This window comes from Ictalurus furcatus, chromosome 20 (assembly GCF_023375685.1).
Source record: "Ictalurus furcatus strain D&B chromosome 20, Billie_1.0, whole genome shotgun sequence".
Lineage (NCBI taxonomy): Eukaryota > Metazoa > Chordata > Actinopteri > Siluriformes > Ictaluridae > Ictalurus > Ictalurus furcatus.
In genome coordinates, this window is record NC_071274.1 from 2,433,255 (window position 1) to 2,455,782 (window position 22,528).

Sequence of the window (22,528 nt, forward strand, 5' to 3'; positions counted from 1 at the left end):
CTCAGAGCAATCTATCACTGCTAGCATAGGGCAAAACATCAAAAAGCTAATCAAGCCAACACTGGACAGGACACACTGTGTAGTGCACATGTAGAGATAAAAGAAGGTTTTTGATCAATCTGCCTGCGAGAACCCTAGAGACACTAAAGACAAGTTAATAATCCCTAAATATGACACAAACCACAGCGTGTGTGGTTTCCGTGGCAGACAATATGTGAAAAAAGCTATAAATCGTTACAGCTTTAGATTTTTGACACTGGAGACTCCTTCCATAAACGTTAAATAAACGATTAGTGATTTTAAATCTGTTTATCTGGGATGTCCATCACACAAGAATTCACTATAGAAATGATAATGTATAAAAATGAATGCATGAACATAAACGTGATTTGTCTTTCCGCCCGAACTACTGTCCGAGCTGCTGTTGTAGAAAATGAATCGACACTTTCTGACCAATCAGACAATCGGTGCTGTGTTATATAACGAATTATCTTCATGTTCTCAAAATCACTCTTTCCGAATTTTTTGTTTCTAGACGGCATTGGAGAATTATTGAATGTCATAGTGCGGCTAAAAACAATCCTGGCTTCCACGGCTGTGAGTTTCTTTTTCTTTTCTTCCGGTCATTCCGAGATGACTTAAATGCTGAAGTCTCCCACGCTCAGCCATTTTAAGTGGAAGTAATAGACTCGAATCAGCGAAGGTGTTTGCTGACGGTAGGTCCAACCCTGCAGTCGCTCATGTATGACTATGAGCAAGAAGCATCAGTACATAATACACCCAGCTGGAAGTGTGGGAGGGGTAATAGGTGGAGGGGAGCCGAGGGCAACCTTCCAAGGGCAGATCTGTAATGATGTTATTATTTTTCCTCTCTCTTAGGAGCATAGTGGGCAGAACTGACAGAGAGAGAGAGAGAGACAGCGAGTGAGAGAGAGAGAGAGGGAGAGAGAGAGGCCGGACTTTAAGTGGGTTGCACTTGAGGGTGTGTATGTGGGGGTTAGGGCAGCACCATAGGGACAGCGAGGACGAGGAGAGGCATGCTGCTGCCTCGTGACGGATGTGTCATCATCACCTCAACCAATGGCAAGTCTGCACTCATCGCCAACCTCTTCAACCAGTAAATATCTCCTCTAAGTCGTTGTTTAAGCATCAGAATTAATCAAAATATAGCAAAATCCGAGTTTCACTCATCTCATCGCAAGAACGGAGCTCTCAGGACATGGTATTTGCGTGCACATGGACATCTTGAAGCGTCAACCATGTAAATATACAACTCATGCAACAGCCCCATAAAACCAGTCAAAAAATAGCAAAGGACAAATTGTACCTCTTCAGCTTGGCACATACTGGAGTGTGTAATAAACATTAAGATTCACAGAGACAGAACAACATGTTCAAGCACTAGGTTAACCTTTTTAAATTCTACAGAAGGACTTTTTATTTGCCCTTGAAGCATTAACTGCTTGTTTTTTTTTTTAAATAAATAAATAAATAAATAAAAAGTAACTCTTTGCATGCATTATTCACTTATAATGTAACCAAACTAAGCTGTGTTATTGGGATTCGTGTTTATAATCGCAGGGTTTTATTCTCATTACTCATCTGACACATCCTTAAACAGAGCAAGTCTAAACTACAAACACGCTCGCAATAACACTTTAGCCATTATTAATGAGCTCCCACACACCACGTGCTCCATGATAATGGCTGGCTGTAATTTGCCACGGAGAGAGAAGTGTGATGCACATTAGTGTACTTTGATTTAACTGACCTATAAAAATGGCAATGAGTTCACAGGAATATGACAGATATAGCCTGTAATACAGGATGTGCACACTGTATACGTGGTCTTTTAGAGGATATGCACTGTTGTGAATGTATGATGGAGTGCGTGATTCCTGGCCTGGCACATGTGTGTGTGTGTGTGTGTGTGTGTGCATAGTATGTGGAGGTGGCACACATGGCATTTACACTTTAATCACCCACAATTGCTGTGCGAGTGAGTCAGCATCTCCAGGACGATCAGAGGAAAAATGCATGTGAGGCCAACACACCATGTGCAACTCACCATAATCACTTTACTCTCTCCCTTATTCACTGCCATTCAGTCTTGCTGTACTGTGAATCACCGATTCATTACATATCAAATTTAATAATCAAAAACCTCGGGCAACAATGCATCATATATTAAGGAACACGCTTAGAATTTTTTGAATTGATTGTTTTTTGTTTGTTAAGGTAATGAAGGAGCTATGCATGCTATGTAGATACACCCTTTTAGGGTGGCATTCTAAAGTCTACAAATTATTATTAACATAAGCACTAAAAACTATTTTGTCTCGGTAGGTATGAAACATTTGCTACACAGAAAAATAAATTAAAGCCACACCAACTGGTTATTAAGGTAGCTAGCCGGTCATACAGTACATCTTTGCAACTGAATGGGTCTAAAAAAAAATAAAAAATAAAAATAATCAAATCCATAATCAAACACATGTTCAGTGAATGAAATGTAAAAGATAAATAAATAAATAAATAAAAATGAATGAAAAAAAATTGGGGGGAATAGCTATATTAATATATTTTACCTCAGTTAAAATGGTCAGTCTGGCTAGCAAAGTTTGCTAAGCAGATATTAGTAAATTGCTCTGGAGATATGCCATAAATGAGTTAAAAATCCCTTAAACAAAGACAAAAAAGGTTCAAATTTATTTTATCTTGGCAGCCTATAAAAGTCTTACTACACAGAAACAGAACAAAAGCCACAAAAACCAGTAGCTAAGTAGCTAGTCAGTAGCTGTTACTGTAAATGTCCTACAATGGAGAAAATCCTGTAAAAACATATTCAGTGTATTAAACGTTTGATTTTTTTTATTATAAAACTCTAGTACCTTAAGTATTAATGCTTATATTTTACCTCAGCAAAATAGTCAGTTTTGCTAGCAATGTTTGCTAAATAGATTTTTCTCTGGAGATACCCTAATTGGCTTATTTTAAAAAACCCCTTAAACAAGGACATAACTAGCTACAATGTACTTTTCTCGGCTGCCAAGATCAAATTAAAAGGTTAGCAAATAAACACATTCAGTGAATGAAAAGTAAAATAAATAAATAAATACATACATACATTTCTCACTACACAGAAAAAAACAATGCAACTAGCTAGTTCCCAACCCAGCTAGCCAGGCTAGTAATGTAAAGGCCTAAAAAAGAGTCAACAGATCTTCTTGTTCATGTCTATTTCAGAAGGTTATTGATAATAGAAATGAATCCAAAGTTGAACAAATCTGGTCTTTGTAAATCAAACTCTGTATATATTCATTTCGCTTGTAAGTAATGTTTAACGTAGTAAAATGTAGTGAACAGATGACGGAGATCTGCTTGTGCCCCCTTATTTCTGCACTAGAGTTATGAGGCTAACAAAGTAGGCTAATGAAATCTTAGTATTGACCATTGGTACTGTTCTAACTGAAGTGCATGTTAAAACCATCTGCATGATCAGCTGTTATACAGTTTAGTGCCATAGTGATGTTATGTTGTGCAGTAGTGAGTCAGCACAAAGGCAAGTCTGTTGTACGTGATTTAATGAGCCGACCTGTTTAGTGGAAAGTCAGTGAAGTTTTCATCAATTTCCATTAGCTATGTGGTAGCAATGTTAGACTTCCAGCGCCTGGGGAAAACAGAAGAAGCAAACTTTAGACACTTGAGGTAAGTGAAATATCAGTATAGATGTGTGTTTTTTTTCTCTCCCCTCAAACCATTTCCTCTAACTGGATAATTCCCATCTATAAATAGGGCATTTAGAATGACCCGAGACCACAAGACACAGGAAAGACAAAAATCAAGATGGAACCAGCATATGTGCCAAAGCCATACAAATCGATTAAGCAGACACAGGCTTTAAACGTGAATTGTTCAAGTTTCATGTTCTACAAGTGAAAATCATGCTGTAATCACATCATGATGTGTAAAGCTGCAATTTGTGATATAAAAAGTTTAAATTGGCTGCACATATTTTATGGCATGATTTGGGGTACCCCCCCCCTTCCCCTCCCGCTCCCCCGAGATCACTTTGGTTACAAGGTTTAGTAAACATATTATCTGAGGTTTTGTACTTAGCCCAGTGTTCAGCATATCTGGGATTTGATCCTGGGTGGCCATTGTATGGAATGACAAAAACAGAGAAGCAGAGCTGTTTAATCCGGTAAATTTACCTTAACGGGGCCTTGCCAACTTTTAATGCATGCTTACACCTGATCATAAACATTTCAACATGTCCTGAATTGACTCCTGAAAATGAAAGGTTGCTGTTATAAAGTGATACCCAAACCCTGTTTCTGGCTTAGGAGAAAAGCTTTAATCAGACAATATTTTTGCAAAAAATACCATTTAGAAGCAAGGATCCTGAGGTCAGCGTGGCAGGAGACAACAGCAGCTTACCTCTTTGATACGTCACTTCCCCCTGGGCCTCGAATACCACGATGGACGAAGCTCACATCATAGCGTGTCTACAGACCTGGCTTCTATCCGGACAGACCAACTCAAGCATGACTGGTTTCGACGGTAAAGAGAGAATTCTCCAATTTATTCATCTCCCAGCTTTCCAAAGCCATGTGTCTTTTGCTGTGGTCATGACTAAACTTCATTTCCAAAACCTCAACTTTCCAGGAGATTACAATCACTCTACATTTGTCATGGTTTTGGCCAAACCATACGCATAAAATGAAACTGGCACACTTTTCTCAGATCTGCACGCATCCTTCTACGTACGAGTGTGCTTGTTGCTTTTAAGCTCGAAGGGTTTCTCAGTGAAACTAATAAGACATTTCCAAAGATAAACTGAAGAGAATTTACTTATTGCTTGGCGCCGGTAGCGGGAACATACTAGGAAATCCCCCAAAAAACAAAAACAAGCTTAAAGAAAGAGACGGAACAGCAACTCTGGATCAAAGGGAATGAAGTAAATAGGAAATAATCCATACACAATATTAATTATCTAACTATTCATCATCAGTGCTGACGTTGATGCTAATCTCTTGATTCTGATCAGTCAGAAGGTGTTGATTAATTTTCTATAACAGCAGCTTTGACAATAGTGCGATTATAAATACAGGTATATATTTATGCTCTCGTTCTAATGCATTATTTATTTTTATAGTAACAGCTCGTTCACAGGGACTCGTACGGCCACAGAAACAGATGTAAAATGTGTGTAATCGTTGATGTGGTTAGGTTTTCTGTATGGAGCGGGTTATTTGGCATTTTTTTACAAGGAGTCTCCGGTGTCAGGTCAACGTTTTTTTGTAAGGTAAAAGAAGTAAAGCTGTAACTTTAAGCTTTCCGCCGTGGGAAAGTTTTCGGTACGGTCTTTGCGGTTTCCCGCTAACATGACAAGCAACGATGTTTTTATCTCGCATGCTTGTCAGTGATTGGTCACAATATGCACTGCTCTTGAAGAGAAAGGATAAAGAGAGGCTGGCGAAGGAACAGCTGACCGTTTATAGCTGCTATAGTGTAAGTGAGAACAGGAAGTAACTTGTTTCATGGATGTTCCATGTAACTATACATAGAACGTGGTGTTGTTTAAAGAATATACAATTATTCTAACAAACCATTCTAATAAAAATGACTGTGGCATAAGATAACCGCTCTGTTATTTTGTCGTCTACTGAGTTCTGACATGCAGTTTGTGTTTTTCATTTATATTGTTTGGGTCGTTCATTTGTTTTGTTCTTCAGGGTTACCGTGCTTGGCCTGAAGACACACACGCATGAACCATTCTACCACCCACCACTTCTCACTGAAAACCAATAAAGCTTAAACAATAAGGAATGCTAGAGCTGGCTAGGTTGGAAAAGAGAATAACCACAGGACAAATACAGGGTACAATGTGTACAGCTCTCATGTCTAGCCAAAATGTGGTAGGGAGTTTTCACTCGATGCATATTGAGAACCACTAGCAGTTTACAGATCATGCGAAATATCGATACGATCTCACGTCACAGATTTGCGTAGCTGCCATTCCACGGTGGTTTAAAATGCGGCTTAAACTTGAACGTAAACATGATCAGCTTGCCTCTTGTCAGTAAGGTCTTACTCTGTAAATCGGACTAATTACAACGCTGCAAATTGGTCCAGTAACTTAGTGGTGACATGACATCTGTGACTGTAATTCCTGTTTTCTTATTGAGAAAGATGGCAAGCATGTGCAAATCAGAAGCTAGCCTACTGAGATGTTGTGAGATGTTTGTGCATGTTGAACTCCAAACAATGCAAGTCATCATTTAATTGGAATTCAAATGAATGTAATTAAAAGGATTATGGTAATACTTTACACTAAGGTTCTCTTAACGGACATTATGTAACACATTAGGTAACATGAACAAATCATAAACTTCAGCACTGACGCACTATGTGTAATGTTAACAAAGTAACTACCACGTCGATGAATTATTTTATTAAATCATACGCTAAATAATCCACACCTATTATTATATTAACCAAAGTTCATATGGTCACAGATTATAATGACATTTAACGATGACCAACACAAGCATCCTTAATGAACAATAATGACCTTGTGGGGTTTTTTTCAAAATTGAAAAAGGTGAAATTAGGCCGAAAAGCTAGTTTTAATATTTACACCTGGAGACAAAAGTTAAGTCCGTTGATCAATATTTAGAAACTGTAACTTAACTTTTGGAAATGTACTTATTTTTAGTCATGGATTTCTGGATAATTACTCATGAAATGCGTCTGAATCATAATAACAGACGAACACATTCTGCCTTGACTAATAACACACAAACAGCTATAGTTTATGAAGAAGAAAAAAGTAAGATGAAACCTTGTTTTTGAGATTTCACGCATGAACAGCCCTCTTCAGGTCATGCCATAGCATCTCAACCAGGCTCTGATTTGACCCCTGAGACAAGAAAGCAGCCCAAAACCATGATGCTACCGCCACCATGCTTCACAGTTGGTAGTGTTAGTAATGGAAGGCAGCACAGAGGAAGCCACTGTTTTCCAATGGTTTGCAAAGTTTACCAAAGTCTTCCTGAACGTTTCCGTAATGCTTCTGGGACTAAATTTCCGTGGGTGAAAGTTTAGAACTTTTTTGACAGAAATGCACAATGTTTGCTATGTTTGCACCAATGCCATTAGTGCTGCTAAAGGAGGTTGTAAGGGTCATTTAATACTTTCTCTAGCATGAACTACGAATGGGATTAATCAATTTTTAAAAAAAAAAAAACAAACAAACAAAAAAGCACATTAAATTAAAACAGGTTTGTCTATTACTAAGACTTGGTAGAAGATCAGAAGTTTATGAGAAATCAAAGCAGAAATCCAATAGGTTCACAAACATTTCCATGCACGTGTTTACCAGAACCTGGGAATAGATATTAAACATGTAAAAAATGATATCTTGCCACCTGGAAGGGAATTTTTAACAGCATTGTGCCATGCTATGCTTTACCGTAAGCTTCTGACACCAGCGTTGGCCGCTGACCAAGACGGTCAATACACTCTTTCTGCTTGCAGAATATTACCCTCGTTTTGACTGCCATTTCAGCTGGCTTTGCACGCCGTCTTTGCACCAGCGCCACCGTTATCAGTCCAGCTCCAGTTTGCACATGGTGACCCTGGCTGAGAGAGACACATTAATGAACTTTAGCCGTTTGAGAAACTGTTTTTTTTTTTCTTCTTAGCTACAGTTTACTTCAGGGCAGTCGATTCACACTCTAGTCGTGTTAGGAGTCATGATCCGTCATATCAAAAAAAGCGTCTGCGTTTTAATTTCACCAGTACTGTGTTTAAATAGTGTGTGGATTTCATAACAGATGAAACAACGACTCAGTTTCATTTAGTATGGCTTTTTAGATACTCGCCTACAGTACAGGGGTTGGAGATTAGACAAAATGATCAGATTTGCGTTATCGAAGCCATTTATAATACACACGATTCACTGTCATACGTGGAAAAAGAACACAACATTTCAACACAACTTAAACAGTTGTGTTGTTGTATGGCGGGTGCTCCACACAAATGGATTTTTAAAACATGTGCAAACGTTGATTTGGATATTTGAATTTTTCTTTTTATTTAGCATTCATGGAAGGTAAAATTTAGCATTCCGCTTTCTTGGTAACATGACTGCTTTTTTTGAATTACTAACTTCTAAAGAGTGAAAAACAAGGGAACTACTGATAAACAGCTTGTTTGTGTATGTTCCATGGATTAAAAAGTATATCATGTCCTTAGCGAAATAAAAATTTGAATAGTTTGAAGCAATAAATTTCTTCAGGATGTAGTGTTATAGGAAAATAAGGTTAATTAGGGTTATGTTATGCAAATATGATGTTTATATGAAATATGATGTGGCTCGGGTTCTGCGCTAGTGCCCAAAAGGTTACAAATTCAAATCCTATCACTGCCACAAGGCCATTGTTGGGCCGTTAATCCTCAACTACACAACTCTGTGCTTGAATTGTGCTATACTTTAAATAAAATGACTGAATGCACATACTGACATTGCCATTGACATTTTCTTCTGAGGTTTTACCTTCACTTGTGTTAAAATGACACTTTGTACTGAACAGTTCGTTTTAGTGCAGAGAACATCTGGAGCGTAGGAACGCTTTTTCCTGAGCTAATCACGTGACAAATACGGTACGTTGATGAGATTTACAGGTCAGCGCGCAGACCGACCGGGTCGTGTAGGTCCTGCTCTGCGATGCCAGGCTGTGTCTTATCTGGGTCCTTTCTCTTGTCCTGAATGCACTTTCTGTGCCCACGGCAGGTATTACATTCCCGCCGGCCAAGTGCGAGTCGGTATACAGCGCACCATAAAGGAGTTCATGTCTCAGCAGAGAGGGAAGAGAAGGGCTCGTCGCGATAACACAGGAGCCGCGCAGTCTGAACGCTGCCGTTCTAATTTTTCCCCCAGAACAAAGAGGTGAGTGTTAGATTTCCCAGTCACTCTCACTCCCATTGTGGAAGTGAGAAAGCCGACCAGGCCGGCGGACATGATACGTCGTTGTCCTCAGCCTTGAAAACAATAGACCACCTTGTGTGGAGTCCTGCCACAGGTCAGTGCAGCAAGACCAACTTCAGAACCAGTTTCCTTTCTTTACGACCTTTCTACCTTCGTCGCCTGAAAACTGTCGGGGTTGGCATGACATGAAGCCCTCGGCAGCCTCGAGATAACGCTCGTCTTGGACGCTCTGAGTAAGTGTCCGTGCTGAGTTGCTATCAGGGCAATGGAGCTGCTCTGTCTGATGGGATCCGGATGAGCACTAGGCCTTTTTGGGTGACAAAACATCACGGTAGAACAGATCCGCAGTGATAAAGAGGATCCAGAGGATCCGCAGTGATACGGCAATAATCAAGTGAAGTGCTACGTCATAGAAGCTTAATAACAATTGGGCTTTTAAAGAAAACATATTGATAGGAACTGGTTATTTTTTCCGGATTTTAATATATCATGGTCATTTGTCATATTGTTAAGCAGCTTGCCATTAAATATATAAAACACTTTCTGTTAAAATATAGCCATTATATAGGTATTGTTTACAGTTGTTCCCTTATAGAAACAATACACACGTGAACTGAAGTATGTGATCACATGACAAACAAATTACATTCGAAAATTACATTTAAAATTGAAACCACGTCTTATTTGAGAAACATTTATAATGTGTAAATATCACGTGAAATGAAACGAGTTGTGAAATATGCGTATGTGAAACACGTGAAAGGAGTCACGTAAATATCACCTTAGAATAAATGAATCGTGTAACAATCATGTGAATATAAATGAATCATTTGGAACAAATCGTGTACAAATAAACGAATCATATCGTAAAAATATCGCACGTGGAAACAAATTAATCGTGGGAAAAATCATGTTCAAATAAGTGAATCGTGTGGAAAAAAATCATGTGGAAACAAATGAATCATGTGGAACAAAAGTCGCATGGGAAAACAAATGAATCGTGTGTAAATAATCATGTACGAATAAATGAATCAAGTGGGGGGAAAAAATCACACGAATAAATGAATCCTACAAAAACATCACATGGGGAAACAAATGTTGGGGGGGGGAATCACATGTGAATATCAGTGAATCATTTGAAAAAAATCATGTCCAAATAAATGAATCGTGTAGTAAAAAATCACATGTAAATAAATGAATCACGTGAATAAATGAATCGTGTAAAAAATTATATTTGAAATCGAATGGATAGTGTATAAAATGTCACAAGTGAAAGGAAATGAATCATGTATATTATATACATTTACATATATACATTGCATGTAAATATAATATATTTGAAATTGAACTAATATTTGTCTTTCTAGACAGCGTTTAGCGCAAAAGTAAATAAAACCATATGACACTTAAAACTTAATATTACATTACATTAAGGCTTAATGCAAAGTGATACTGAGTTTTACTGAGTTTTACATTATTAAAAAGCATTTGAAATCTCTTTTTTTTGACATTTAATTGAATGTACTTCTTATGTTTTTGTATTTGTAGTAAATTTCATTTTAATTATATTTAATTGCATTTTAATAAATAATTTTCGAAAAAATTATTAGCTGGAATTGTACTGCATATTGAGCTGACACGGGTATGAAAAGTGCTCTATAAAGTTTTAGATTATTATCAATATTATTATTAATGTTTTTTTTTTTTTGGGTGAATAATTACTAAAGCGGGTTACTGAATTTACTGAATAGGTCAATATTGATTTTACCTTCGGATCATGACCAGAGAGGGGGCTGCGCTGTGCTCTGTTCTCACTCTGAACCGTGTCACACAGTCCAAGAGCTGATAAATATAAGGTTAGAAAAGGATGCGAATAGCTGAAAACTGCATCTGTCCTCCAAACCATTACTGAATATATTAACCACAGGAATGTCTGCTGTTTCAAGAGCTTCTTCTTATACCTTCAGGGTAAAAAGCAGGCACTGTGAGCATGTGGTATGTGCCCTTGAAGGAAGGTTGATGGGTTTGTTTCACCGTCTAGTCAGTATTGTGTAATCTGTAGGTTTGATTCTCAGCATGATTTTATGCGACACATTCTCCACATTCCATTCAGTAAATAGTGACATTCTAGGTTTTGGGGTTTTTTTTATTTATTTATTTATTTTTAATTCATCGTGCATCTTGACACAATTTGCTATATGATTGCTACAAACACAAGACAGACATGTCAGCACAGGTTATTTCACAAACACTGTTTCTACAGCATGTCAACACCTTGCACATATGCACTCCGTGGATTAGCTGGAGTGCATGTAAGGTTTATATCCTGCTGAAGAAGCACCGGGATAAGCAGGTGTTGAAAAGTCTCAGCTCAGGCATCTCAAGTAATTTAGGTGGAGATCTGGCATGGCTTTTTGTTTTTTAATCAGTTGCACAATGGGAATGCGGTCATGCTGTGAAATTCAGGTTCAGTTGGAATAGACGGGTGTGATGATTGTAACAAGGAGAAATAACTGACGAAATTGTACATATGAGCAACAGCTACAGATGACGGATTTTTCCCCAGAAATACACTGTTATAAAACAATACAGTAATGAGTGAAAATGGTCCAATAAATAGCCAACATTTTTTATGTTTGCAAAATAAATTTGTACTGAGATCTGTGATTTTCTTTCTGTTTATTTATTTATTTATTTATTTATTTTTACAGTTAAAGGGATCCCTGAGTGTAAACAGTTTTAGAATGCCTGGCCTAGAGCCTTCCATCCGCTCCTGAAGGAATTCTAACTAATCCTGACTGCTCCCAAATGACTTCTGACACACCTGTCCACTCCCAAACAAATTCTGACCAGTCCCGCCTGCTGCCAAAAGAATTCTGTCTTTTCCCATCTGATTCTGATGGAATTCTGACCAATTATTCCTGGTTCTGAAGAAATGTATAACAATCCCACCCACTCCCAAAAGAATCCTGACTACTCCTGAAGCAATTCTGACCAATCCCAAAGGAATTCTGAATTATCCTGCTTGCACGTTAAGGAATTCTGACCAATCCTGACCACTGCAATGAAATTCTGACCAATCCTGCCCACTCCCAAAGGAATTCTGACAACTCCTGCTTACTCCCAAAGGAATTCTGCCCAATCCTGCCCACTGCAGTGAAATTCTGACCAATCCTATGCACTCCCAATGAAATTCTGACCAATCCTACCCACTCCCAAAGGAATTTTGACCAATCCCACCGGCTCCCAATTAAATTTTTACCAAACATGCCACCTCCAAAAGGAAATCTGACCACTCCTACCCACTCCCAAAGGACTTCTGACCACACCTACCCACACCCAAAGGATTTCTGACCATTCCTACCCACTCCCAAAGGACTTCTGACCACACCTACCCACACCCAAAGGATTTCTGACCATTCCTACCCACTCCCAAAGGACGTCTGACCACACCTACCCACTCCCAAAGGACGTCTGACCACACCTACCCACTCCCAAAGGATTTTTGACCACTCTTACCCACTCCCAAAGGACTTCTGACCACACCTACCCATTCCAAAAAACGTCTGACCACTCCTACCCACTCCCAAAGGACTTCTGACCACACCTACCCACTCCAAAAGGACGTCTGACCACACCTACCCACTCCCAAAGGATTTCTGACCACATCTACCCACTCCCAAAGGATTTCTGACCACATCTACCCACTCCCAAAGGATTTCTGACCACTCATAACCATTCCTGAATTTATTCTGACTTATCCCACCAACTTCTGCAGAAAGTTTGATCTATCGCACCAATCTGCTTCCGCAGTTTTTATTTTTGTTTGAACTTGTTCATGTTTCCTAGTGACATTAGTTCATTCTATTTCCTAAAATATAAACAAATTAGTGATTTAGACCCAGTAAGTTCCCATGGTATTGAATGTAATGAGCTTCATATCTGATCGTCCACACAAAGGTAAAAAAAAAAAAAACGCTCGCTCCTGCGACTTTTTTGTTAAGTCACACAGGATTCCAGTCCTGATGCACACCTCTAATGTGGCAAGGAAAGCAATAATGCACTGCTCTTTTTTTTTTTTTTGAAAGGTCCCAAAGAGAACCAGATAGCTTTCATTTGCAGACTGATGAGAGCAGTAATTACCACTGCACCTCGGCTCAGCCACTCTTATCCTTACACAGCAGGTCAGCTCAAAGAGAGCCCTACAAGCAAAGGTTTATTTAGACTCAAATGAAATTGGTTAGACCTCTTCAAGTTGCATATGTAGTCTGCATCGGTTTCACCATTTCATGCCACTGAATACGTCTATGTCGACGAGATGACAATAAATATCGTGTTGAGAAGTCGAACTTCAAGTTTGCTAAACATGGTTCACTCCAAAAAAAAAAAAAAAAGTAAAACTTGATTAGGAATTCAGTAAGTTCTCATGCCTGAATTGCTAAACTCCATTTTCCCCAGTTGGAGGATGTTTTTAACACTTCCTGTCCATCTGCTAAGCATCAAACTCTCTAATGAACAAATCAACTCCAGCTTTATGAACCTCAAGGGATACAGCTACAAATACTTAAATTAGACACTAGAAACTGGCTGGGTCTCTCAACTAATAAATAAACACAAAATCAGCACGAGAGGATTACTTGTACAGTTCAGCTTTAATAGTGAAGCAAAGAGTATGCTGCAAAATAAATTAGATATAAAACATAACAAGCACATTTTGTACAACAATGCATCGTGTCACCTCATCTTAGAGATCTATACATAAAAAGTCAACATGTTCAACATCCAAAAGCTTCCTTCAACATATCGTGGTTTGTTTTGTCAGTCATTTTCGTTCATGAAAAGCTCGTATTTTATCTTGGTGCATGGTGTCATGATGGGGTTTGTAGGAAGGCTGTAAGACCGTGGCATTAAACGCCTGGACCATAAAGTTGCATGAAAACTGTACATTAAGGAAACACTGAAGAAAACTGGATTAGACGATGATACGTATAGTTGGCTGTGTATTGGTGCTAATTGGGCTAATACCACAGTCGAGCTGGGCGTTAAGAAGAATTGTTCTGAAAGCTAGTAATACGTAGGATCTTTGGTATACTATATATAAAGTTCCAAATGTACATCGTATTCTTGTGTGGCTGATATAAGAATGTTGGTGTAGTGCAAATCCTGATCACTTTTCGTCAACATTCATAATTTATAGGTAATAATAATAAAAATAATAATAGTTTGGCTCCAGTAGCTGGTCCAACTATTTTTCTTCAAGTATTTTTTTTTTTCAAAACAGAAATACAACCAACTTTTTGTTGTAAAAGGGTTCACAGAGAAAACCATAAAAACATTGATTGACAAAATGAACATCCAATAACACCAGTTGCATAGTTCGTTTTTTTTTTTTTTCCCCCTCGGATTCATATTTCCGAGATGCTTCTTTTTTTATTGCAGCGCAGAGAACACGGAACAACATTTTATCCTGACCATGCACCTGTTCCCTCATATTTCCGCTTTCCCTTCAAATAACAAAAATATATTACGCCTCTTTCTCTTTTTTTTTTTTGTTGTCGTTTTGTTTACATTTATATGAAAGTGCCACAGAGATCACTCAAATCAAGAGTCCTGAATAGAACAGTTCATGAACAGAGCATGTTCAAGTCAAAAGCAATGACAGTTCAAGAAATGTTTGTGGGCCAGCCTAGGCTGCTAATCCACCAATCATGTGCTTCGACCTTGGCTAAGCAGTTTTATAAGAGTTCCACAAGGTTTGTGGTTAAGTTTTTATTTTCATTCATTTTATGAGCAGCCACATTCTTCTACGATCATGTTCTGGATGTCCTTCTTGATGATCTTTTGCTCTTCGTTGTAATAGAGCATGGACATGGCGCGGAGACGGGTGGGAACGCAGCACGACCGGATGCCGACAAACGGGCTGTAGCCACGCATGCGGTAGTGGTTGATGACGGTGGAATGGAACGAAAGCGCCGTACCCGCCATGTTAGCAGCGTGGCCTGGGCACTCACCCTCGCAGTAGTTGGCGTGGTAACCCGAGGGTGCGATGATCCAGTCGCTCCAGCCGATGTCCTTGAAGTTGACGTAGAAGTGGCGCTTGCAGCACGCGCGCATATTGGCGTCGCACTCAAGGCCACGCTTGCTGCGCCGGTGTTGCCGATCCTCAGCCGGACGTAGCACCAGCATCAGGAACGGGCGGTGTGATTGCGAGTGCTCCTTCCCTTTTCCTTCACCGAGGATTGGCACTGCACCCACATCAGCACACAGCGGGCATGACACACGAAAACGCAGCTCTCCACCGCCCCTGTCCAACAGCGCCTGCGCGCTGGCTCCTATAGACAGGGTGTGCCAGCCACTACGCCGGGCATCCACCATCTTCTGAGACACCAACACTTCATCCTGGGGGTCTGGATTCGAATCTGTACTCACACTCGGGGACTGCAGGAGCTGCAGGGAAACTTTTCCCTTCGCGTGGCTTCCCTTTGCCAGTTTAAGGAAGATCCACACATTGGCCTGTTCCACCACGGACTGTCCGGCACTCTCCTTAGAGATGTCAAACTTCACCGTATCAGGAACATCAACTACCAAAGACATAAGAGGAAGAAATTAGGTCAGTGTGGACAATTTTTGGACTGCAAAATTGGTATTCACAGCATGATGACTATCCTGGTTAACTCCGTGCCGAACGGAAAGCTCCCCCTTCCACCCCGAGAGTCTCACTCAAGTTTCGATTCCCAAGACACAGATTTAGGCAGTTGATGTACAAGTAAACGATCCAAATAATTAGGTGTTTGTTTGGTGTATTGGAGTGCTAGCAACAGCGGAGTGGAATCAGGAACCCAAACGCTCTCTGTGAGAGTTAGAGCTGCTTTCCACCATCTGCAATCCTTCGTCAACACCTAGTCCTTCTCCATAAAAACATTTCCTGCTGCTAAAATCCTGGCACTCCGTTTGTGTACATAAAGCGTGTCATGTTATGACAAGGGCCTTCCCAATAACTTGCACATGACTGTGTAAGTCTGTAAGCCTGCTCCGATTCAGTTACAGCACATGATTTATTGATTCGAGATACAGCCTCTCTCACGCCGCTCTCATCAACAGCAAAGAGTTATTGCTCATTCCGACTATTTAGTTAACACGTCTGCTTAAGATATATGATGTGTTACATGTTATTGGTAAGGACAGCCCGCTTAATATTGAAACCTCCCACATTTTTTGACCCTTTTGGCATATATATATTATATAATATATAAAATCAGTGAATGCTCTCATAATGGGAACAGTGCTGAGATTTGAAGAGGAATCCAGGCGATATTGTCTTTCACCTTGTCATCTGATATTCCACCGAAGACAAGAGCTCTAGGAAACTAAGCGAGAATTTCCCAGCTTTGTTTATTCAGTTGCTACAGGTTATCCAAGGCACTTTTTAACAATGTAGCAGCGAGCGATGATGCTATTCCCCTCAGAAAATCTGGCTCGATAAACCCCTGATTACATTCGCGACTTTGTGCTCACTCGCCTCCAGGTATCCAAGTGGAGCTGACCTGTATCTTCCATAAAATCTCTTCCCAAAAGTTCTCGCAATGTCTGAAATCTTAGAAGGCTCTTCAGATCTAACATCAGAAACTTTTTTTTTTTTTTTTTTTTTTTTTTTTTTTTTTTTAAACAAAGCCGAGCAGTGATATTTTTCCCATCCATGGTGGATAACAATGTCAAACACACTGCTTAGTGAAAGATCGAGTGTCACAGTGATGGAGGACCGACTTTGCTAAGCTTTGAATTTCCTTCTCACTCTGCATGACTGATGGAGCGGCCTGCTTTTGATTTCACTCTCAGAAGTGTTAGCGAGAAGCAGGGCTCAGTGAGGTAATAAAAAGTCAATCGGTTCGCTCTGGGCAGAACTGACACTTTTGCATTTCCAAAATCATCATAAGGTTCATAAATTGGTTCGAACAAAACAAATGTAGGACTCGTATCATAAAATAGATGGTTAAAACTTGTCATATCCTTAAATATTAAATACTTGATTACTGCTTTTTTTTTTTTTTTTGCATTTAATCACGAAAAAGAATTTAGCTAATTAGTAAAAATGCCCACTCCAAGTATAGGCTAGCTAGCTAAACTCTTTTTCTCTCAAGCTCACGAGTGTACCTCAATTATCTGTCTTTTATGTTGAGTAAACCTTTACATTAAGTTGAATTGTCCTTGTTTCTTCACCTTTGACCTTACGCCATTATGTCTAATACCCCGTGCTGCATACAGAAACTGAAATGATGTGAGATGTGACGTAGATCCAAAAACACTTAGGAGATCGAATGTAGGATATAAATAATAAGCTAGTGGGCCTGTAGTTTTGTTTTATTAACTTCAAAAGAGAATAAGGAATAAAATACTTTAGTGTGTGCCGTTATAGGAAACGAATCGACGACTTTAAGATCATTGATATCAGTGTTTTATCTCTTACATATTTGAAACCGCTGCGAACAATCAAATCTGCCCAAGTGTTAACGCTCCGATCCCTAATGACGATATGTAAGTTTTGTATAATAGATAACTTATGTTCTCTCGGTGTAAAAGGATGGCAGAGGGATACTACAGCACCGTTATCAACTCAGGTTTATTGACATCCGTTCCTGTTTGAACAAGATTTGACAATCGGAACTGGACTTTATTTCTTAACCTACAGGGACTCGTTGTGTTTGCTCTGACAGATTTTGGCGTTTGCACTCATATCCGTTCTCTCCTCTATGAAGACTCTGCTGTAATCTTTCATTGGCAGTGACAGAGGTCACATGTGAGGCTCAGCACGTAAACACAGGGTCACGCCCCGCTGAAACGTCCAGTGATCATCTCGTGCTTATCATTAGGCTGGCTTCCTGTGCCCAGTTTGTCGGTGGAGCGTACCATCCCGCTGTGCCGCTGCACTTAAAGGCAAAGTGGGTTCTTTATTAAACGGTCAATCATGAAAATGCTTATGGGATCAAAATGCGTTACAATGTACGACACCTCCAAGAGTGCTAGGAAGTACACTCAAACATCGATTAAAATCGAATCTTATTGTGGAGGATCTGAATAAAAGCTGACTCTGAGCTCCGGGGTTGACGGACGCTGGCGTTTGGCTCTTGGAGTCCCTTCCGAGGTGTACACGACCAGTGATCCTGGGATAGGCTCCGTATCCATCTCAACCCTGATCAGGATGTTTAAAGAATTCATTCTTTTGCTCTTTTGCTTTCGTATTGTCTTCACCCCTCAGTGTCCTAAGAATAGACTTTTGTATCAACTAACAATCCTGGTTAACTGGAATTCCTGATCGTTCATGCTGTATTCTCTCTTTTTCAGGCAGAGTTGGTTTGTACCATTTCTGCATGGCCAGTTTCAATGGGCAAGAGGGCATGTGAGGAAATCCTGGACCTGACCCATCATTGGCACCGAAATGCTCTCTCTCCGCGTCCCGTCCCACCCCACCCCACCCCACCCCACCCTTTCCCCCCGACCCTTCAATTGGTCTATCATATGAATGAGCAAGCGGCTTGAATGGAACCGGGTTGATTGGAGAGGCGTCGTAGGGTGCTGCAGAAAATCACAACAGCTGTAAATAAAGCTCCCTCGGCACAAAGAAACCGCTTCAGAATCCCTGACTCGGGAATGCCGCAATCTCGTTAATGATGCCTTCGGCTCATTTGGGAGAACTAAGGATGAGCCTGTCTCTCTCTCTCTCTCTCTCGCTCTCGCTCTCTTTCCTTTTTCTTTCAGTAAGCGCTGAAAGAACCCCCTCCAACACTTCCCCAGCCTCGGCTGATCCCCGAGCAATTATCGGGACGCATATTTTGATGAATGGAGTAATTATGTACAGCTAACAACCTTGCGTGTTTGTATGGATGCAAACCGGCCACCCTCTGTGCCCTATTGCCGGGAGTATCGTTAACGCCCTCTGATCTCATAAAGATGTAGAGGGCTCCCTCTTTTCAAATCTCAGGTCCGTTGAAAAGGGGCTATTTATAGCCGTGGGCGCTTATGTAAGCTTGCTTGCGTTCGCGTACACTAATATGCAATTAATCAACGCATAGGTCGCACTATTAGACACGCAAAGAGGGAAAATGTATACAATGGGGCTTTGTGAACTAAAAATAGACCCCACTTGTTATCTTTAGAAACATTCTGCCAGGGAAACGTTACCTCAGCCCTCCCAAAAAAGGATTCCATCAGGTTGGTGGGCAAACTTCTTCATTGATAGAATAGCAGTGTTTTAAGAGGGGAAAAAACAGCAGTGACCCCTTTTTCGTAAAGATGCCATACTGATTTGTGGCTCCGTGACATTGTTATAAATAAGTCATGAGGAACCAATTAAAAACAGAATGCCTTCGCAGCTCTGGTCGTCCCACACTATCGGAGACGGAGCCGCTGGGGCTATTAACGATTCCCGCACTGTATTCTGCAAGCCTGCACGCTTTTCTTTAATGACCGGTTCCCCTCGATGCGCTGAAGGCAGCGATGACATCCTCCTGTCTGAGAGTTACGCTGTGATTACAGGAGCAATGTCACAAATCAGAGAGCGCCTCGAGCGAGCAGAGCGGCAGCTCCACAGCAGGTAGAGACAGCCTTGGAGAAATCTTAACTACAGGTCTGCATGTGAAAGCAGTCAAATGGGTCTTTAAACTTGGGCATAAATATAGTTACAAGCTCACTCTAATCCTCAATGGCAAATGCTTCTTGCATTCTACCAGTGATGATAAAGTTGCAAGCTTTTGGTTCTCAAAAGCAGGTGGGTTTTCTCAATCTACAGGTATGATTTCATGTAATTAGGACTAATCTCTGGTCGTAAATCTTTTAAAAAATGTCCCGTGGTCTGATTTACGTTGAACACGGATAGCGGATTTACAAGTTCCACTTCAAACAAAACCCAAGATTAAGAGATGCCCAGAAGACAGTTCTGTCAGTAGCACAGCAGACCAATCCAGTTTCCTGGCTGGAAGTTCCACAGCTGGAGAGCATGTGTTTATTTCTGTAGCATTCTGGCCGGTAGAAATCTCTCTCGCCCTCTCATCCTTATTGCTGAGAAAGAGAGTAGACCTTGTGATCTGTAGGCACTCCACAGTGCACTTTCATAAAAAGGACTGCTTTTTGGAGTTTTACCAATTGAAGTTGAAGATTATGAACATCATATTCTCTAGATAAGGGACTACATCTCTAACTATTTCCCCCAAACCTCATTTTTTTACTCACCTGGTTCTGCAAAGGTGATGATTTCAGACGGCTGCTCGTCACCTGCGCTGTGTCCTCCGAAGTCCTCTGCTTCATCCTCGATCTCCACCGTGCCATCCTGTGCAACACGACCCACGTGCAGCTTGCGCAGGGCATTAAGCAGGGCAGCACGGGGCACCGGATGGCTAATGTTAGGCGGTGCACTCAGGTGCAGCATGTTCAGGATGTGCCTCTTGACCGCCTCCACCATGCCAGGCTCTGAATCCCTGTCTAACTGGGCGAGGGCGCAGGACGGACACGGACTCACCGGACCACCCTCCTCCTGTTGCTCAGCCCCCCGAGACCCTTCCTGTCTCTCGCTCTCTAGAGGAGTCGTGCCTTGCATGCCCGAGGGCGTCGGGGAACAGCGTCCAGACAGGCAGCCGGAGAGGAGCAGTGCCAGAGCCATCAGCAAGGCGAGAGGGGGCATTGTGGGCACCGCCGCTTCTCGTGATCAGGTTCCAGCTAGAGTGGATGAGCACCGGGCCACCCTCAGGAAAATAAAAACAAAGTGAGCGTGGAAAGAAAGCTAAAATAATCCAAAAGGTGTGAACATGCTGGAAAATAGGAAGCTGTCAAGGTCCTGGAGCTTCTGATCCTGTGTTTTTAGTCCCGGTCCTGGTTATAGTTCGGTCCTGATGAGCTTGCAGAGACCAGAGATGGCAGAGCTCTGGAGAGGAGAAACCTGACAGAGTGCAGCTCGTTACACCGGAGCTCAATGGTTTTGTAGAAAGTGGGCAGGGTTAGACAGTTCTCTGACTCTTTCTCTCTCTCTCTCTCCCTCTCTCTCTCTCTTTCTCTGTCTCCACTGTGTGTACCCTCTCGCTTTCTCTCTCTCTGTAATTATACCTTCCTCCCCCTTCTTTCCTCCCTCTCAGTTTATTACTATCTTCCTCACTACTTCTGAGTCACTAACTTCTACTTTCCTTTTTTGCTCTCTCTCTCTCTCTCTCTCTCTCTCTGCAACTCCCCCAGTAATATGTGTAACAGTTTTTTTTTTCTTCCCTGGCAGAAAGATCCTAACACTCACTCACGCATGCTTTCTCTGTCACACTTTCCTCACGCCTGTACATCTCTTTTTCTATCTCTCTCTCCCGGCATCAATCCATCTGCTGCTGTCCTGCTTGGTGTTTTAACTCTGTCCCGGGATGCAGCGTTATGGAGAGGCGAAGGCTCAACATAGCTCTCGCAACACACACAGACTCATTCATGCTCTGTCTCTCTCTCTATCTCTCTCTCGTATGCACACACGAGCACAGCTTGGGCATTTCCTCTACCGCTGGGGGTGTTCTCTGCACCGAATTAACTACTCTGCAGGACGTTATCATAGGCCACATGGCCCAAACCTCCAGTTTGCTACATATTTAACATTTAATCATTAAACCGAGAGTCTGACTGCTCGCAGGAGTGATGCAAACATATGTCATGTCACCTGTTGGACTTTTTTAAAAATAGCTCGGCTATTTGTCTCAGCCCGTTGATCAAGAAGCAGAACTGAAACCTACTGAGCGTGAACTTATTTATTTTAAACAAGCCTGAAATAAATAAGAGTTTGTCTGATGCTGGAACAGAGCAGAAACATGACACCTGTGACAGGTTCCACCTGTGCCAAACGCAGCTTTGCTCTCAACAGGAGGCATGAGAGTGACACCACATGACTCCCTCTTGTGGTACATCCCCAGTAACACCATTTCATTCTGTGCAAAAAGTTCCCAAGAGACGTGAAACAATTTAAGGAATCTCTCTGTCTCTCTCTCTCTCTCTCTCTAATAGAAGATACCCACATTCTCGATACGTATGACCCTCAAACTTAAAAATCTGTCAGATAAACGAGGACGGTTTTGCACTTTGTATGGATATCATCATGACTATGACTGCTGTGATGTCAATACTAGCCTTCACGTCTCTCCCTTTACAGAAATAAAGGCAGAACATCCATCAGTCCGTCCTGATCGCTCCATCTCTCTTTCGTTCACGACTATGCCAGATAGTAACACTTTTCCAGATGTGTTCAGACACCAGATGTGAAGAAAACAATTGCTCGGTTACGGCTTGCGAACATGTGATAGACTATGAGAGTGAGAAAACACACCATGCTCCAAAACCAGAAGCAGAGATAAACTGAGAAGTTTGCACCTTGTAAATTATGTTCGGTTCTAGGAAAAAGGCTTATGACACACGATGGACAGCGTATGCCAGTAGCACACCACAGCATGGACAATATGTAATTATATTGTAGTAACATATCTGAATTTATGAACGGGGAGTCATCTGTTTGTGGTAACTTGGTCG

The 22,528-nt window shown here is 41.0% G+C and overlaps 1 protein-coding gene across 1 annotated transcript; it reads right to left on the reverse strand.

Moving 5' to 3' along the window:
* Window positions 1-11,780: 11,780 nt before the first annotated feature.
* Window positions 11,781-21,627, reverse strand: inhbab (inhibin subunit beta Ab). Its single transcript, XM_053650959.1, has 2 exons — window positions 20,219-21,627; window positions 11,781-15,576 (listed from the first exon to the last, which is right to left on the reverse strand). Exons 1-2 carry the CDS (start codon window positions 20,664-20,666, stop codon window positions 14,780-14,782), a joined length of 1,245 nt encoding a protein of 414 aa, XP_053506934.1. The 5' UTR covers window positions 20,667-21,627; the 3' UTR covers window positions 11,781-14,779.
* Between the last annotated feature and the right edge of the window lie 901 nt (window positions 21,628-22,528).

What these genes read in the sequence shown, in the direction of transcription:
- inhbab (XM_053650959.1), bottom strand. Translation starts at nt 20,666, where the DNA reads ATGCCCCCTCTCGCCTTGCTGATGGCTCTGGCACTGCTCCTCTCCGGC. An exon ending in CATCACCTTTGCAGAACCAG is followed by an intron (nt 15,577 to 20,218) that starts GTGAGTAAAAAA and finishes TGTCTTTGGTAG; the next exon opens with TTGATGTTCCTGATACGGTG.